The sequence below is a fragment of the Crocuta crocuta genome, unplaced genomic scaffold, assembly GCF_008692635.1.
Source record: "Crocuta crocuta isolate KB4526 unplaced genomic scaffold, BGI_CrCroc_1.0 scaffold35, whole genome shotgun sequence".
In the NCBI taxonomy this organism is placed as follows: domain Eukaryota; kingdom Metazoa; phylum Chordata; class Mammalia; order Carnivora; family Hyaenidae; genus Crocuta; species Crocuta crocuta.
This window is the reverse complement of record NW_027530625.1, coordinates 1177608-1196965: the sequence shown is the minus strand read 5'-3', so window position 1 is coordinate 1196965 and position 19358 is coordinate 1177608. Positions and strand designations below refer to the sequence as shown.

The following is a 19358-nucleotide window of genomic DNA, read 5'->3' as shown; positions in this document are numbered from 1 at the left end:
ATGATTAACACAAAATTTAGGTAGTTTCCTCAAAGGGAGTGAAAATATTATAGTCAGAAAGAGGCGTACCAGGGACATCAAAAGTATTATTTTCTGTCTTGAGCTTGGTTAGGGAGTCAGCAAACTATTCTGTAAAGAGTCCAATAGTAAATATGGCTTTGTAATCCAAACAGTCTTGTAATTACTGGACTACAGCCTTATAGTTTACATTGCATAAACTAGTGGGCGTGCCTGTGTTCCAGCAAAATTTTATTTACAAAAACAGGCAGGTCAGACTTGGCCTTCAGGCTGTAGTTTGCCAACCATGAAGTTAGGGTGCTGGATTTTGGATTCTTATGGTTTTTTTTCTTTTAAAAGTTGATTATGTGGGGACACCTGAGGGGCTCAGTTAGTTAAGCATCTGACTTTGGCTCAGGTCATGACCTCACACTTCATGGGTTTGAGCCCTGCATTGGGCTCTGTGCTGACAGCTGGGAGTCGAGCCTGCTTTGGATTATGTGTCTCCGTCTCTCTGCCCCTTCCCCCCTCACACCATGTCTCTGTCTCTCAAAAGTGAATAATTGTTAAAAAAAAGTTTTTTAAGTTGATTATATTATATACGTACTTTTATATGTATATATATTTCAGAATTTTTGAAAAATTGAAAAAGAAGAGACCAAGCTCCTTCATCTTGAAACGTTACAACACAGAGATAGAGACAAAGCAGTTCTTCTACAAAGGTTAGGAATTAAACTTGCATGAGATTTGGCAGTGGCAGTTCTAGAACCCAGAAGATGGTGCAACAGCGTCAGGGGAAATGAGTTCTCACCTGACATCCCAGACATATCTAATGGAAGCCCCTACCATACCTGGCGACCTCCTAAGGTCTCGGTTCCTCCACTCTGCCTCCTCTGTTGTGGCTACACCATCAGTTCTCTTGAGGGCTCACCTCTCTGCTGATCCACTGACTTCATTCAACTAGTATTTTTCATGGCACTGTTTTAAGGCACTGGGGATACAACAGGCAAAAATCCCTGTCCTCACAAAGCTTATATTCTAGTCGGTAGACCTTCTTTCAGTAAACTAAGTAAGTTAAATATACAGTGTGGAAGACAGTGATTAGTACTAAGGCGTATAATAAAAGGAAAAAGGAGACTGAAGGGGAAGTAAGATGGTAGGTGTTGCATTTTTAGGTCGATGGTCAAAGAATGCCTTATTCAGAAGGTGATGCTACAGTTTCCTTCTTGCTACCTTCAGGGAATTCCAACAACCTTGAGCTCCTCTCTAATGTGTCTCTGTTTTCTTCTCTACTGGCCATTCTTAGGAGCTTGCTAATATGCTGTAATAGCTCCCCAAACTCAAAACTAAGCTTTCAAATCCCCATTATCCCATTTTTATTCTCTCTTTTAGAACAAAATTCCTTGAGAGTTATTTCTATTAACTGTCTAACTCTTCCCCTCCCCTCTCCCCAGTCTGCTGTTAGGATTTAGCCCTGTCCTTTCCACTGAAACTACTTTTGTTCACGGCACCAATGACCTCATGTCAAGTAAAATTGAATTAGTACTTACAAAGTCCTTAGAATAGAGTCTGGCCTATAGTACGTATATATATATTTATAAGAAGTTAGTAATATCTAAAATGGGAAGTGAAATACTGTTTAAAATTTAAAATTAGGAAATTGTTATTTAGAAATAGGAGATAAATACCATGTTGAATGTGAATACTAGGAATTAAGGATACATGTGTACATGTATCATTTTGACTTAAACTTTTTTTTTAACTGTTGATTTTTAAATAACTTCTGCATTTTACTAGTTGATGGTAGAAACCTCTTTAGGAAGAAGGGGGCAGTTCTCCTTATATCTCACATGTGGTCAGGGGCATCCTGATGAGTAATTTCTCTAGGGATAAAGTAACTGAGCAGACTTCAGTTTTATCCAAGCCTTTGTGCTTCTACAACTTCAGAATTTAAAGTGTTTTTTTAAAGTTTTATTTATTTAAGTAATCTCTGTGCTCAACGTGGGGCTTGAACTCATGACCCTGAGACCAAGAGTTGCCTGCTCTTCCAACTGAGCGGGCCAGGCGCCCCTAAATTTTTTTAATTGTTGCCTTCTATTTCCTTAGTAGTGGCTTTTTATTGTCTGTTCAATGACACGGAGAATGCAAAGGTTATTTTTAAGAGCCTGAGGCAGCGGCTTTTTTTTTTTTTTTAATGTTTATTTATTTTTGAGAGAAAGACACAAAGCGTGAGCAGGGGAGGGGCAGAGAGAGAGAGAGAGAGAGAGAGAGAGAGAGAGAGAGAGAGAGAGAATCTGAAGCAAGCTCAAGGCTCCGAGCTGTAAGCACAGAGCCCAACACAGGGTTCAAACCCACAAACTGTGACATGACCTGAGCCAAAGGGATTCTTTACCAACTGAGCCCCAGGTGCCCCAATAGCCTGTGGTTTCTGACGGCCCTCTTGACAAACCAAGATGAGGCCTGTCATACCTCGGCAAGCCACATTTTTCTCAATTTTGTTCGAGAAGATGCAGGCTTGATCCTCCTCGGGACCATCAAGCACCTGAACAATGAAAGCTGTCGCACACTCCAGAGTGCCATCTTCTGTATAGATGACTGTGTCAATAGAGATGAGCCCAGCTATATTTAGTTCAGAGTCAAGTAATATTCATTTCAGGCTTTTCTCGGTCAATAATGGGATATTCTGTATAAGAAAAATGTGTGAGTTTTTGTTCTCTTTGCTCAGTTAATGTATATTGATTGTTTTCCTTTATAAATGATAAATAGGGAAGGCTTACCTAAATCTTGTTCTCTAATGTAAACACTTCAGTGTGATCTCTTCTGGCACAAAGGCCCCATTTTTCTTCCAGAGTTTTATATCTGACTTTAACTCCTGTTGCTTTTTTTTGGTAACTCTTTTGGATAGCAGGTCGGTTGAAGACAAGACCTTTATGGAGATGGTGTCCTGTAATTCCCAGAGAGTCCTAGAAGATCAGTATTATCCCCATTTTACAGAGTGGTTCATCCACTCAGAGAGATGGAGTAAACTGAGCAAGGTTAGGTGCTAGATGGGAGAGAGGGACCTACAGATAGGTCATTATCATGCAGTGGGGCTTCCGGAAAGGGAGAACCAGACAGAGGTTACACATGCAAATGAATCATAACCCCTTCAAAGTGCTTACCTTTGGGGATCACGTATGTTTGTTGGGTGTCGCCTCAAGCTATTGTCAGAACCCTGGTGTGGGAACTGTCAAAGGAGCCAGAGGCGCATTGTCAAAATATCCTCCCACTGAGGGAACCTGAGAATTCTCTTAGAGAGCCAAAGAGATAGTCTGAGCCAAGTCGGGAGGATAAGGTAGCTGATGGAGCCTGGGTAGTACTGGTTTGGGTAAAAAAATAAGTCCCTGATTGTATAGTAATTAGAGGAACTCCTTGTGTAGCTTGTAAATAGTTCCAAGACTGCCAAAGAGGCGTGTTGACCGCATCGGTGGACTAAATGTGTGGAACGCCCTCATTTAGATTTATACCCCTGTGTTTTATAAGGGAGGTCCCCAGTTCTCCCTCACACCCTGTTAAAATTCTTCTAAGTTAACATTTTTGAACCACCTACGATGTGCCAGGCACTGTGCTAATCCTGTATGTATGTGTTCATTAGCTTTTTCAGCGACCCTTAGGAGCTAGTTGGTCACTTTCTCCCTTCGCAGATGAGAACATCTGGCCCTGGGCAAGTTGCAGTGTCTTAGACGTCTAAGATGACCAGAGACAGGATGGAAACCTGTTGCCTTTGAATGCACATTCAGAACTTTTTATTTCCGATTTCACGAGCTCTTGATCTGTGCCTGGCACCACGTGGCACCAGGGAAAAAGAAGGCCAGTACACGAATTTCAAACTGACCCCCTCGCCCATGAGCACTGCTCAGATTCAGCCCACTGTGTCTGCGGGCTGTCAGATTCACCCGTCCACCAGCCTCACCCCTGCCACGAGCACAGCCTTAGTGGGTCCCTGGGCCATATCTTCCCCAACTCACTGTGGCTTCAGGCCGCTACTACTGCACTTCCTGCCAGCCCCTGGGCATCTTGGCCCTAATCGCTCCTGATGTAATTTCGGAGTGGTGCACGAAGTTTTGTAAACCGAGAATATCCAGTAAATGATGACAAAGGCGTATTTTACTTTCCAAAGGAAAGTATTTATTTGTTTTAAGTAATTGATCAGTTTTTTAAAATAAGTTCTGAGGAAGGAAGCACAGTTTAGTGATAAGACCATCACCTAACTAATTGAGCCTCCACATCCAATTATTCGTGTAGTACTCACAACTATGGAAAGAGTGGTTACTTTTCTGATAGCACCTCATTTAGGGAAGAAAAACCCCCAGATAGCTTCTCCCTGTCAGTTTCTTCCTAAGTACAGTGGCGGGGGATGTGGGCGATACTGAGTGTTGTAGGGGTGCAGGGATGGGCACCTTCCTATCCTCACCCCAGTCCGGTCCAAGCCACTCCCACTAACAGCATCCGTTTATCTTAGTGCCACCTTGTCGTGTTGCCTAAGAGGGCCGCTTTGTGCATGACGCTGTGTTTCAGATTCGGCTTCATTTTCGCTCCTTTCCTGATGAACTCTGCCTGTTTCTGACTTGGCCAGCCCATGTCAGGGGACGGGTACCTGAATGATGTGTGTAAAGCTTTCCTCGCTCTCCTGGACTAGAAATACCTAATCCTGTTTGCCTATCTGCAGCTCTGGAAGCAGAGAGGAGAGTGTGCAGTTTAAGAAGGTTGGAAGTACTGGACGGGAGCCAGGCCCTCTCTGCCTGCGCGCTCCGCTCTGCATGTTCCAGCCGTAGGAACAAACTGCATTATTTTGTTTCAAACTGTGCTCAAGGGAAGCCAAGACCTTGTAACTGGAAACTTACCAAACAGAGAATTCTAAGACTAAATTTAGTGTTCTATTTAAAAAATAAAATAAATCGAACATTTTGTTTGTTCATCTTTTATATGTTAAAAAAAGAGAGATTAACCTAGTTCACACTAACAACCTAAGAAGAGTATTCAAAGAAGTGAGAAGAAAACTAATCCTCTTGGTGAAGAGGGAAATCCTTAAGAAAATGTAATGAAGTGGCGTGAAATACAGACTCTGCAGCCAAACTCTCAAACAGCATAGCCTCTCTAATCTTCATCACATAAAATTTTATTGTGGCTCAGAGAATATTAAAAACTTAGAAAGAAATGAAAGGAATATCCATGGGCAGGAAGTAAGGGAGAAAAGATTGGTATGTTTTATTTATGTGGGTTTTTCTCTGGTTTGGAAACGTAAATACAATTAGCTGCTTTTTGAACTGTGTTCTTCATTTAATTATATGTGAGTCGGTTTTCTCCTGTTCATGTTGAGCTGTAACTAGAAGAACCTGAAGATGTTACAAAGGCTACGTGATAAAGAGAGTAGCAACAGTTTAATTTGTGACACTTTAAACATTGCTGTGATTTCAGGGCACCTGGGTGGTTCAGTCAGTTAAGCGTCTGACTTTGGCTCAGATCATGATCTCACGGTCTGTGAGTTTGAGCCCCGCATCGGGTTCTGTGCTGACTGCTCAGAGCCTGGAGCCTGCTTCAGATTCTCTGTCTCCCTCTCTCTCTCTGCCCCTCCCCAGCTCACGCCCGCTCTCTCTTTCTCAAAGATAAGTAAACATTAAAAGAAAAAAATTGCTGTGATTCAACCAGCCCTGGAATCCCTACCTAGTTCTTGCTCTGCCTCTCCTGCTTCTGCTCCCATTGCTTCAATAAGTGTCAAGCCACCTGCTTTAGACGAGACACAGGATTCAGATTGTTAGTGATTCCCAAATGCTCAGCTATGGGCTATTTGTGTTAGGATGACCCAGAGTACTTGCTAAAAATTCAATGTTTTGGCCACCATCCCCAGACATTCTGGTTCACAAGGTCTAGCATGAAAATCACAAAAAGTCTATTTTTTTCAGGTTCCTGAAATGATTGATACACAGCCAGATTCAGAAACAGTAAACAGGCTCTTCTCTAAGACAAAACAATATTTTTTCTTTGATTACTGTTATTTTGCCTCATTAGACTAATTTTCATTTTGAGACTACATAATAGAGGCCGATTAAATTTGTTTAGAAGACATGAGTACAGACTAGCTCTAAAAAATTCTGTTTCCATGTTTCTCTTTAGGAGAGCTTTGATTTTGGCACTAGCTAGTCTAGGAGAGGACAGAGCTAAGTATAATCTATTTAAGCTGTCAGTAGTGTTGGTTGCTGATGAATTCCACAGTTATCATTTGGGGTGCATGTGTATAAAGAGACCTAGAGAGGTGATAACTTCTTTTCAGCCATTGCATTGAGAGCACAGCAGAGAATTTTATTTATTATTTTAGTGGTGTGGTCAGTTTATGAAATAGTATATTCTTTAGGTTATAGGATTGATTATAGCTTATTTTTTATTTCTCTTGTGAATCAAATCTCTACCAAAAAGCACGAATGGGTCATATATTCAAGTCACCAATATCTTAATACACTGGAAAAGCCCTAAATGGCACCCATGTTGGCAGATGTCATATTAAGGTTGTTAAAGAAGTTTGAGCACCTACTAGGTGCTAAGTCATCAAGAGCAACGAGTCATGATTTCCTGTGGTATTTGTAGGCTGAAAGTGTGGTCATTTTGTGCTAGAGCCTGAGGTGAGATTAAGCTGTGCTGTTGGGTTGCTACAGATCTTATGAAAACTCAAATTTTTTCTCTTTTCCTGTCTCAATAGCAATGTAGTCTGCCAGCTAGATAAATCAGCCAGTGTGCTGGTGATCTTTTCCCGAGAAAAAGGACAGCAGGCTGGATGAGAGAGTACCAGACTTCAAGTCACAGTGGTGCTCAGTTCCTACCTGTATACTTCATCCTGCCTAGCCATCTGGTCTCAGGCAACTTACTTGATTTTTCTGAATCTTTCCATCCTTTTCTTTTAAAATGGGGATAGTATTGGGGCACCTGGGTGGCTCATTCAGTTGAGTGTCCAACTCTTGATCTTGGCTCAGGTCACGATCTCATGGTTTTCTGGGTTTGAGCCCCATATCAGGCTCTGTGCACTGACCACATGGGCAGAGCCTGCTTGGGATCCTCCCTCTCTCTTCCTGTCTCTGCCCTTGCCCCACGCTGAGCTCTCTCTGTCTCTCTCAAAATAAATAAATAACTTTGAAAAAATAAAATGAAATAAAAATGGGGACGTTATTAATGCCCACCTTAGGGTTATTGAAACAATTCAGTGGTTATAGATATGAAAGCACATTGCCCAGTGCTGAGTACATACTGCCTCGTCAGCAGAAGTAAGTGGGCTCCAAAGGGTAGCAACCCCTGATTTGACTTTTAGAAATAAAGAGGGCTGTAAAGATCCTGAAAGTGTTGTGAAGGTTTAATTCGTATAAATGGTGATAGTAGATGTTGAATGAATCTAGGCAACAGAGGATAGTCATGGCAACTCATGAGGTTTTCCATATCCACCCACTTCTCATTAGTCACTTAGTCATTGACTAAATTGTCATTTCTTGTTCCAAGTCTCCACAGTCATGACTACATAGAGATTGAGTGGCCTCAAGTGTTGTTTTGTTTGCTTGACCCAGTGTTATCACATGACCAGGCTCACAGGAAGAGGACTAGCAGCTTCCTGTCTTCATCCTTCCAGGCTCTCTGATCCATCCCTCCCTCCCTCTCTCTCTCCCTCTCTCTCTCCTCTCTCTCTCTCTCTCTCTCTCTTTCTCTCTGGGAAGTAGGCCTGATTCTTGCCCCAGGCAGAATTAATGATTCCTTCTTCATAGGCTAACACCCTTGAACCTCTATTATAGCGCCTCTTTCATAATGCCTTTGTGTTGAAGCTGATTGTTTGCATTTTGATCTTTCTCTCTCTATTTTGAATTGCTTGAGGGCATGGCTTATACACATAGTGGATTCTCAGTAATTGTCAGATTAATACAGATCCTAGCACAGAGGCAGTCTCCTGTGAGCTAAGAGCATGGACTCCAGAGCTAGACTCCCTAAGTTCATATCCTATCTCTGGCACTGGCTCTGTGACCTTGCACAGTGTCCTTAAATATGTAGTCACCTCACTTTCCTCATCTGTAAAGTGGGGACACTAGTGCTACCCACCTTACAGGGGTGTTATGAAGATTAGATGAATATATAGAAGCACTTAGAACAGTGCTTGGCAGTAGTAAATACAGAGGAAGTGGTCATGGTGGTGGCTATAGTATAGCTTCAATTTGTCTGAGTTTCCTAGTACTTTCTAAGGTTGGATTTGCCTGAAAAAATGCTAGAGGGGGTGATTCTCTCTGCCCCTGCCCCCATGCCTACCACCTGAATGTTTCCTCTTCATGAATGGATACCTAGAGATAGGTACTCATGATTCCACGTTCAGTTATGCCATCTTTCTTTTTTAGAAAAAAATGGGGTCCTTTATTAGAGCAGTAGTGTAAGTTAGCTAAACATAGGAATGTTTCCTAAGAACTGTTAATATCCGCTTACACAAGAATTGAGGTGGCACATTTCATTTTGAGTGTCAGCTTGGATCGATTGGCAATGGCAGCATGGTTGGAGGAATCTCCAGGCCATGGCCTGACGCCGTAGTTAGCAAGGTCCATCAGGCACAGAATGGAAGACAATACCTTGCTGTCCCTGTGTTTAAATGAATTATCAATCCCCATGTAACTTTGCCTTTTTCTCTCACACTTTCCTCACTCTTGGTGCTATGGGCCTATTGATATAATAGTTTACCATACAATAGCTTCTGCCCCTGCTTTGGAAGCTAGAATTTTTCTCTGGCAGTTTTAGTTGCTTTGATATTTTGAAGTGTCAAATCTTGACCCAAAAACTCATTGCCCTGGCTAATAACTTACTCTAATTACTTTACCTAGTAAATAGCTTTAAGAAAGAAAGAAAGAGAGAGAGAGAGAGAGAGAGAGAGAAAGAAAGAGAGAAAGAAAGAAAGGAGGGAGGGAGGGAGGGAGAGAGAAGAGAGAAGTACTTGAGCAGGGCATTGCCTGAGAAAGCTTCCTCTTGACTGGATGATCTTGCCATTAGAGGAAGTTACTCTGCTGGACTCCGTGTTGGTGTGTTGGATTTTTTTTTCCTTTCCTTTTCCCAGAGGATAGTGGAGAACCAAGAGGTAGGATGAGTTCCATCCAACTAAAAGAGAAACTACTGGAAGAAAGATTGTCTCCACCCCCTGCAAAATAATAACAACAATAATAATAATAAATAAGCATTACATTTTGGCATCTAAGAAAAGCAGGACATTCTTTGCTCTTTTCCTTCCTTCCACGCACATGTCTGGCATCTGTCTAGACCAGCTGAAGGCCTTTGATTTCTGAGGCTTTATAAGTTGTCTTTCTGTTAAAACATCTTTAATAGTTTCTTAAAAGCTAACTCTTCCCTCACTAAATACAGTAAACACAGTTTGATCGTAGCTGAACCATTTATAATTAAAGGTTTTTCTTATACCCTTGGAAGGGTTGAGTAGATTAACTTTCATAGTCTGCAGAAAAAACTTTTTGTTGATTTTGTAGTGGGTTTTCTATTTGAGAATAAGTAAAAATCAAAACCAAAAAAATTCAACAACGCTATTTGATTCATGGCACCGTTTATATCCTGATGACTGCAAAGATGGTTTAAAATTAAACAGAAGAACCTAGTTCTCAAACTGAGAGAGTTAACAACTACTATGCTGAGCGAAATAAGTCAGGCAGAGAAGGACAGCTACCATATGTTTGCACGTATAGGAGGATTAGGAGGAACTTAACAGAGGACCATGGGGGAGAAGAAGGGGAAAAATAGTAGGGGAGAGGGAGAGAAGCAAACCATGAGAGACTCTTGAATGCCGAGAACAAACTGAGGGCAGATGGGAGTGGAGGGGAGGAGAAGGGGGGTGATTGGCATGGAGGAGGGCACTTGTTTGGATGAGCACTGGGTGTTATATGGAAACCAACTTGTCAATAAACTATTTTTTTAAAAACACAATGTTTTCTGCAACTGACCTACTTTGGATAGTTCTTGGTTGAAATGAGTGGACTTAAAAATGACCTATCTTTAAAGTTAGAAATCTGGTATTCTTTCTGTACTCTCTTTTTTTTTTTTTTAATCAATTTCCTGGTGTTTGGCTTCGGAGGAGAAATCCAGATGCTACTCTGACTAACCCTGTGAGGAAGCAGGTGTCATTTTGATCTTCCCTGAGTTCTAGGCTGTGAACAGTGACTGTGACAATCTGATTGTCTCTGTCAGCCTTTGAAACTTGGAATCTCAATACCTTTTAGAGACGTGCAGCTTCAATTGTGATCTTTTAAGCAATTACAATTTGTTAAGTGTCTGGTAATCTTGCCTGCCATTCCTCATGATGTTAGGCTGAAGGCATTCTAACATTGCCCAGCATTTGCTCAGCACCTGCTCTGTGTCCAGCATAGGAAGATATGAGGAAGGGAAATCCAATGTGGTCTCTGCCCTTGAGGAACTTACATCTTTAGTTTCATGACCCTGATCTCCTAAGCCCATCTACCTCTGAGATATCCAGAGTTTTGGGGGTCAAGGCCCTGCCCTCCACAGTCAGGTGAGAAAGCTACAGTGGTTCTGAGGTAGCACATGAATTCCAGGTGGACCCCTATAACTATAGACAAGAAAAAGCAAGACTAAGCTTTGTGACAGACCTTGTTTTACTTATGCTTCGTCAGTATAGCTGAGGAAGGTCACCTGGGGCAAAGGGGGCACATTCTTCACGTCAAAGGATGGCAGTTCCTGTAGGTCAGAAATTGTCAAAGCTGGAAGAGAGCATGGAGTTTACAGAGTCCCAACTTCTCATTTTCCATATAGGTGAAATTGAGACCCAGGAGAGGAAGCAGCTTGCTCAGATCAAAAAGAGTTAATGGAAGCTCCATGAAAGTATATGAAAGGGAACATGATGGAAAGCCAGGCTTTCAAATAGTTCTGCCAGATTGGGGTATAAGCCTTTCCATTTGACCAAAAATTATTATGCCACTGTGTAGAATTCCCAGTGGACTGAAGACAGTATAACACTTTAGTTAAGTGTAACTAACCCCCAGAAAACTTTCAGATCTGTGTTTGTTTTAAAAAATGATTATTTTCTGTTAATTGGCATTTTACCCTAGATGATTTGGTCATCTAACAGCAAGGCAGTTGTATTTCTACATAATTAGGCCATACTGATAGGGACATTATCTCACCTAGTTCAGGATCCTCAGCACGGTGTATAGACACGCAAAAATTTTTTTAATTACACGTTGTGGAAACACAGTGGCCATTATAATCTGACAGGGCTGGATGTGAGTCCCAGTTCCATCACTTATGAGCTGTGTGGCTTTGGGCAAGTTATTTCACCTTAGAGGCTGTTTCCGTATCTGTGAAATGTGGTGGTGAGTGTATATGTATACACACTTGCACAATTCTAAATACTTTGCAGTATCTTAAAACCCCCAACATGGTACCTGGCGCATATACTGTTGGGATTCCTTTTTTTTTTTTTTTTTAATGGGGAGCGTCTTACTTTTGTTTTGTGTTAAACTGCCACGCCGCCATTAAGAATCCTTATATACACACATGCACACGTATGTACATACATACACACACTCTTTGTGATTTTTCCAGCTACGTCGTTGATCAGTCTCCACGTCCTATCCCTCATGCCTTCTTTCTTTCTCTTCCTTTGCCTCAAAGGAAACTAACAGAGCCATACAGAAAGCTTCAAGATAGAACTGACCTTGTGCACCTTTAATTGAGGACAGAGTTTACGAAAAGTGCGTCCAGAAACCCACCAGTGGTTTGCTTTACAATCTGTGTCCTGGTTAGACTGGCTGTTGGCTGTATAATTTGTCTAGTTTTGTCTGGAGTCTTAGACTATTCAGCTGCTTCAGGGCAAAATCTTTTGGGGTGTCATTAAATGGGATTGATAATTGGCTTCTGATGAATATTCATTGTGACTAATGACTTTGGGCAAATTTTACACATACTATCTTTCTATTCTCCCACTGAGTGAGATTTTGATAGGATCATTTTCTTCAACTTGCTCTTCAATTAAATATTCACAATGCCCCTTTGTTGCCTATAATCCAAATTGTATACTTCCATTACTTTAAAATTTTGTAGTCTGTAAGGAATGAGCATAGGCTTTTAGGAGCCTTATTTTTAAACATGGAGTTGGCCTTAGAGGCGTTTTTAAAATAAGTGGCTGATGATAATTTATGGGATTTAGTGTTATTTCTGATGAAGCTCAGATAAATTCTAACACTTCGCTTGTGGTTGACTCACCGCTTTTCCTAAGTAACAGCATACATTGTTTTGCCACTCACTGTTTTGGAAAAGAGTCAAACAGTTCTCTTGTTTGTTTGTTTTCTTAATGGGTAAATGCATTTTATTTCAATTGCAAAGATTTGGCCTTTAGGAAACTTCCAATGAAGATGATGATCAAATACCTTAAAAGTTTGATTTTTATGAGAGATCGGTAATTTTAAAATCTTGACATTTAGCTTTAGGGTTTTTTTTTCTTTTTTTTAGGAAAAGGAGACATGAAAAGAACATTGTCTGGAGATAAGATTTCTGCCACTTTATCGCTTGAAATAGGATTTTTGACTCAAACCAATTTAAGCTAAAGAGAGGCAGAGAATCAAGTTCTATCTCAACCAGGAACATTCTATTGAATGACTTTCAAAGAGAATTACAAATGAATTCATGTGATGAGGACATCTTATATTTGTATGACACCTTATAGATTTTAAAGTGCTTTTACTTTATTTGATGTGTTGTAGAGTTATAGAATAGACCTATTGTTGAATGAATGAATGAATGAATGAATGAATGAATGAATCCATTGACACGATTTCCCAAAAGTGGCATATTTGGATGTCTAGGCTTGCCATTATTGTTTTGGAATTCGAGTCAGATACCCCACTCTGTGAGACTCATGGAAAGGTTGGTGCAGTAGTTAAAAGCCAGGCCACGATCTTTATGTTGTGAATGTATTTTAAGTAGGAATTGGTTTTTTTTTTTTAATTTATGGAATTAGATAGTATTAACTCCCACCTACATCTATGCTGTGCCACTGAGAACATGAGGATGAAGAGAGATGTGGCCTTTCTGTACCTCACAGTAAGAGGACAAACATGCAGACAGATCTAGTCCCATTAATAATGGGGGCTTATGCCCAGGAGAGCCATGCAGGGAAAGTAGTGCTTTCGCAGAGACCCAGAAGAGGAGGAGTTTGCTAGGGGCACAGATCCAGGAAAGGAGTACATAGCAACTTCTAAGTCTGAAATGATTTATTCAAAGTATAAACTTGTAGAAGGCAGTAAAAACCATGGAGATGCTGTTCCACAGGTAGCCTGAAAGCTGGCGGAGACATGCCTGCTCCAGACGTGCCCCCAGAGACTTCGAGTAGAACGTTACATGACTGAACCTGCATTTTATGATGAATACTTTGGCAGCTAGTAAAAGGATGGGCAGGAAGAGCTGCGGCCCAAAGCCAGGGTAACCCTCCAGCCCAACCTGAGGCTGCAGTTGGAGTGAAGTTCGTTCATTTTCCACTCATACAACACCAGCAAAGATTTTTCATCTCTCCTAACCCTGAAGAGATTAGTCATGTAAAATGTGACAGCCTTCTTTATATGGAATCCTACTGAAATGGGTTGAGACGGGATGGATTAAACCTACAAGCCTTGGCAGAGTCGCTGGGAACAGCTCTTGAGAGCTTGCTGGATCAGCTCCTGTTCATGACATGTACCTGATTTAAAGAACAGGGTCTGGAGGGAAAAGGAGGGGGTAAGAAAGTAGCAGTCCTGGATTTAATACACAGCTCTCACAACTGTGAAACATCAGCAGAATATCCAATTTAAAGCCGTTCATGTTACACTAACCTCTGGGATTCTTTTAACTGGGCCTTGGCAAGTCACTCTTTCGCCACGTAAATGTCCTTCTGTCAGCAAAGGCCAGTTAACAGCTTCCAAAAGAAGCAAAGTCCTCATGGGAACAGGCTTCCCAGAAACCAAAGAAACATTAAAGAAAAAAGGCAGAAAGAAACATGTGTTGTTGGCTTTTGTCACTTCATAGCCATATCTCCAAAGGTGTTGGGTTTTTTCCTTCTATATTGAATTTTGTAGCAATTTTATTCCGTTATACCTTTGTCCCTAATTTTTAATTCTATTAAATCCTGATATGATGTGTCTAGCTCTTAAGAAAAAGAAGGAATGCGTCAAAAGAAGAGGGAGAGGAAGGATTAGTCAATAAACAGTGTTGGAGCAATTGATTAACTATGTGGAAAAAATAAATTCTCACCTCCGTCCTTAAACCTAAATTAATTCCAGATGGATCAAAGAGTTAATACTGGGGAAGAATTTGGAGGACTTTCTTAGTGTAACAGCAGTAGAAACCATCATGAAGGAAAAGATTTGTCTGTGTAATTATTTAAGCCTTCTCTTCCCCCAAAAATGCAAAGGAAGTTACAGAAGGATAAATTATTTTCAGGAATGTTACAAAGGATTAGCATCCTTTGTATATCCAGTGTTTGCTTGTAAATTACATTTTCAAAATACTAATACTCATTAGTGGACTAAGGAAGTGAACAGACCATTTACCTAAGAAATATCACCAAGAAACAGTGACAAGATGTTAAGCCTTAGTTGTGATCAGAAGAATAAGAAGAAAATCCAGATAGATACACTTTTAAAGCTACTAACTTGACTACGGTTCTTAGTGCTGGTGAAGTATGGAGAGAACATTCTAGTACATGGCTGGTGGGGGGCAGGGGGTGCAAGAGCCTTCGCCCTTTATTTATTATATTAATACATTTATTATATTTATAGTTATTAAGTGCCTTAAAATATTTATAGTCTTTGTCTCTGAATCCTGTATCTAGGAACTATTTATAAAAAGTATTGACATGGGGCACTTGAGTGGCTCAGTCTGTTAAACATCTGACTCTTGATTCAGCTCAGGTCATGAACTCACGTGTTCTGGGATTGAGCCCCGATTCCAGCTCTACGCTAACAGCATGGAGCCTGCTTGGGATTACTGTCTCCCTCTTTCTGCCCCTTTGCTGCTCATGCTCTTTTTCTCTCTCTCAAATAAATAAACTTTTTACAAAAGTATTGATATGATTATATAACATAATGGTGGGAGAGTAGTTAAATATAGTATGGGAAATTTCACTGAGTGTCATTAGAAGATAAGTTTTCTAAGAATATTTGAAGATATGGGAAGACGCCAGCAAATAAACATAAACTTTTAAAAAAAGGCAAATGAATACTGTATTTACAATAATCCTAATTTTATTAGAAAAGCAAATAAAAGTGTGTATATAATACCCCAAAATGTCAAGTTATTTTTCAGATGGTGAAGACTTTTATCCCTTTTCTTCCATTTTCTAAAATTTTTACTGTCATTGTGCATTAGCCTCATAAGCAGGGAAGGTGGGGGGGTAGATTTCTTTTGAAAAGCAAGCTTTTACTAAATTTAAATTTGCATGATTATGTTAACTTATAATTTTAAATATATCAAAAAGTATATTTAATTTTATCGATCAAGTCCAGTGACAGCATCACTTTACTTTAATTCTTTTTTAAATATTTTAGGGGTGAGGGGAGAATACGAGCGGGGAAGGGGCAGAGGGAGAGAGGGACAGAGGATCCAAAGCAAGCTCTGCGCTGACAGCAGGGAGCCTGATGTGGGGCTCCAATCTCAAGAACCATGAGATCATGACCTGAGCCAAAGTCGGATACTTAACAGACTGAGCCACCCGAGTTCCCCCTCACTGTGATTTTTTAGCTCTGATTCTTTGATTTGCTTCTGTTGTAGCTGACTGCCTGCATCCATGGGTCTGCCGCGATGCTGTACCCCATGTTCTGGCAGCACGTGTACATCCCCGTCCTGCCTCCACATCTGCTGGACTACTGCTGGTAAGGCCACCACTGTCCCCGTCCCTGATGAGGATGTTAGGTCCATAACTTGCAATGCAGCTGATTACTAAACTACAAATATTAACTTCAAAATGACATGGGTTTTAGACCATGCAATTACATGGCCCTTCTGTTTCTAAACTGTTCTCATCTGTGTCATGGCATTCTTAAAAGTTCGAGGTGGTAGATCATTACTTTTCCCATTTCTCACTTTGGAGAAACCACAGCACCAAATAGTGGTGTGGTTTTTTTCCCCCCAAGATGGATCAGGGACTGGTGAGAACATTGGAGATCCCCAGGGTCTTCAAGTCTCAGCCATACCCTGGCACATTCTGGAGGACTCGCCTTCAGCTGTGGTTTGGGAGCACAAGCCAGACTTCAAAACCCTCTGCAGTTTTTTGACGGGAGTTTCACTGTTTCGGGAAATGTGTTTTAATGGAAGGAAGGAAGGCAGCTTTAGACTCAGCCCTACCACCTTGGGCAACTTGCTTGGCTTAAGACTTTGTTTCCTCATCTGCAAAATGAAGTTGTTCCACACATAATATGTAAAGATAAATGATACGGCAGATTAAAGGACATGATGTAGAAAAGCTGACTCATGGTAGGTACTCACAGAGTGTTTCTGCAGATATGTTGTCACTATCTGTCCTCCACAGATTACCAAAAAAGAGTGTCTGTGTAACTGATTTTGGATCTGTTTTTCTCCTGAATAATTTCTTTCTCCAGTGAAATGTTATTAAAGACATTGTCTCCAGACAGCGCAAGTCAGCAGACATTGATAAGGGAGCCCTGTACATATATAGGAAAGGTACTGCCGCACCTGGGTGACTCAGTTGGTTAAGCGTCTGACTTTGGCTAAGGTCATGATCTCACAATTCGTGGGTTCAAGCCCCGCATCGGGCTCTGTGCTGACAGCCAGCTCAGAGCCGGAAGCCTGCTTCAGATTCTGTATCTCCCTCTCTCTCTGACCCTCCCCTGCTCACGCTCTCTCTCTCTCTCTCTCTCTCTCTCAGAAATGAATAAAACATTAAAAAAAAAATTTTTTTTAAGGGAAGGTACTGCCTGCCAGAAATTGAGAGCTTCAGGAGGAAGGGACCCACTGAGGGCCCTGTCACTTGAGAACAGATGATTTAGGGGGCACCTGGGTGGCTCACTTGGTTGAGCATCTGACTTCAGCCCAGGTCATGATCTCATGGCTTGCGAGTTCAAGCCCCCATAAGGCTCTCTGATGTCAGCGCAGAGCCTGCTTTGGATCCTATGTATCCCTCACCATTCTCTCTCTGCCCCTCCCCCGCTCAGTCCCCCTCCCCCTCTCTTCTTCAAAAATAATCATAAAAAAAAAGAATAGACGATTTAGGATATTTACCATCAGCTCAGATTGCATCCAGTTTAGTCATAATTTTTTCTGGGTTCTTCCAGCCCATTTTGCACTCCTGTCACTGAAAAGGTTCACCGAAGTAGCCAAATTGTCCTGGGAGCTTAAAGGTATTCTGCAGTACTCGTAATTTCAGTGTGTTGGGTTTACTCTCATCCCAAGAAGCCATGTGTACAACCAAGTTGTAGCTCAGGGCCATCAAGTAAAAATCAGTCACCCTCTCCAGGGCAATGCATAGCACTGAGTATCTTTCTTATCAAGGTAGGTGTTCTTCTCTGTGCCTTTCTCCCACCTCTTAAGAAATAAGGGACTGTTCCTCTGCTCAGACTAGGTGCTTCCTTTTCAGCTTCTAAACCAACTATCTTGGTTTTTCCATTCTGCCACATATCTCAGAGGAGAGGACTGTGTTTGCTACCTAGTAGTTTGTTGTTTGAATGAAGGACTGGGGGCCGCATGGGGGAGGACACTGATGCTCTGAAAGGAAGGAGGAGGTAGGGGGAGGGAGAGGGGGAAAGAAGACAAGACACACAGCCCAGGAAGGTGGAGGAAGATGGGGAGGGCAGTAAATGGAAAAGGTAGAAAGGGGGCGTATGTTCCTTAAGACAGACTCACACAGTGAGTCCCAGTCTCTCCAACATGTAATACTGTCATAGACACCTACTTCCACACATACTCATACACACACACTGACACGGGTCCCTTCCCTATGCACGTGTCTCTGGTCCCCCCACCCCACTACCACAGACACCCCCTGCACACTTCAACCCAGGCACGTGCTCTAAGAAGAAGCCTTTAGGTTCTCCCTGGAAGAGACTCACATATGTATCTTGATGCTGAGCCTCAGATAGGGACACCGGTGGGCTTCTCTTTGCGGGTATTGGTAGGAGATGGCAGTCATCGTAGTCCCTCTGCCTCCCGAATAGTACAACCTTATTTTTCTATTGAGAAGCTTTGGTTGCTAAATTGTCGGCTAGCATAAAACTAACAGCATACATCTCCAGAACTGTGTGTGCAGAGAAAAATGCTTTGTCACTTACAGTGATAACAATAGCTGCCACGGTTGAACATCTCCTGTGCCCCAGTCTGTGATGTCTCTTCATTCTTCTCGCAACCCCGTAAGACAGGTATTATTAGCTCCATTTCACAGATAGGGAAACCAAGACCCCAAGAAGTTTAGTAACTTGCTCCAATATAGATATCATGTACTGTCTGATTCCATTTTTATAAAAACAAACATTATGAGTGCATAGAAAGCACAAAAATGTGTGTGTGTGTATATATGTAGATGTATGTATGTGGATACACACACAGATACCCACAGGCAGAAATCAAAGAGGACATACACCACAGTGTTAGCAGGGATTGGTGATGGGGAGGAGGGTGAGGAATTCTGCGTGATTTTTATTTTATTCTGTTTCTACAATGAAAAAGTGTGGTTTCCATAGCTAACAAGTTTCCCTTTAAGAAAAGCATTTATTCTAGCCAGTTGTTTCCAGCCCTCCATCCTTGTTTGCTTAAAGGATTTATCGGCTGTTTTGCCCTTTCCTGTGGAAGGTGATCCGAGGTCCTCTTTCCAACTTCCTCTCTAACGCCAGCCCTCTCGTAAGCTGTGTCAGCAGCCTGACCGAGCGCGGTGACACTGGCAAGTCTTCCTTCGGAGGGAACACTCAACAATGAAGACCATTAAGCCCTCGTCACCCCAAACTTGCGCTCCAGAAAACCAAAGTGAAGACTGGTATCTTTCAGAGCCTGAGTGGGTTTTTTGATTAGGCTCCTTCTTGGAGGTTTCTGCGTATGTGATTGCAGTCTCCTCCTCGTCTCTTGTTTTCACGAGAGAACTTTTTTTTTGACATTTGGCCAGAGGATGATTACAGGCCAGTGGGGATTGGCATCTGTTTATTAACTCCAAGATGTAAGAATGATGAAATAAAAGACCCCAAGAGAAAAAATACATCCTCCATTCTAGGCTCGATTTGATCACCTTCAGCCTGCTACCAACTGCTTTGGTCAGAAACTACAAATGTCCTGAAATTTGAGTCAATGCTAATAACTTTATTCTATTGTGCTCAGTGACTTTC

General features: G+C 41.6%; 1 protein-coding gene across 6 annotated transcripts in view; it reads left to right on the top strand.

Moving 5' to 3' along the window:
- The window catches only part of DENND1A (DENN domain containing 1A), a 917228-nt gene that overhangs the window by 685259 nt on the left and 212611 nt on the right, over positions 1-19358 (top strand). For all 6 annotated transcript variants that reach the window (XM_077768204.1, XM_077768202.1, XM_077768203.1 and 3 more), the window contains exon 9: positions 15805-15905. In XM_077768204.1, the coding sequence (XP_077624330.1) occupies positions 15805-15905 (101 nt within the window). The remainder of the gene's footprint in view (positions 1-15804; positions 15906-19358) is intronic.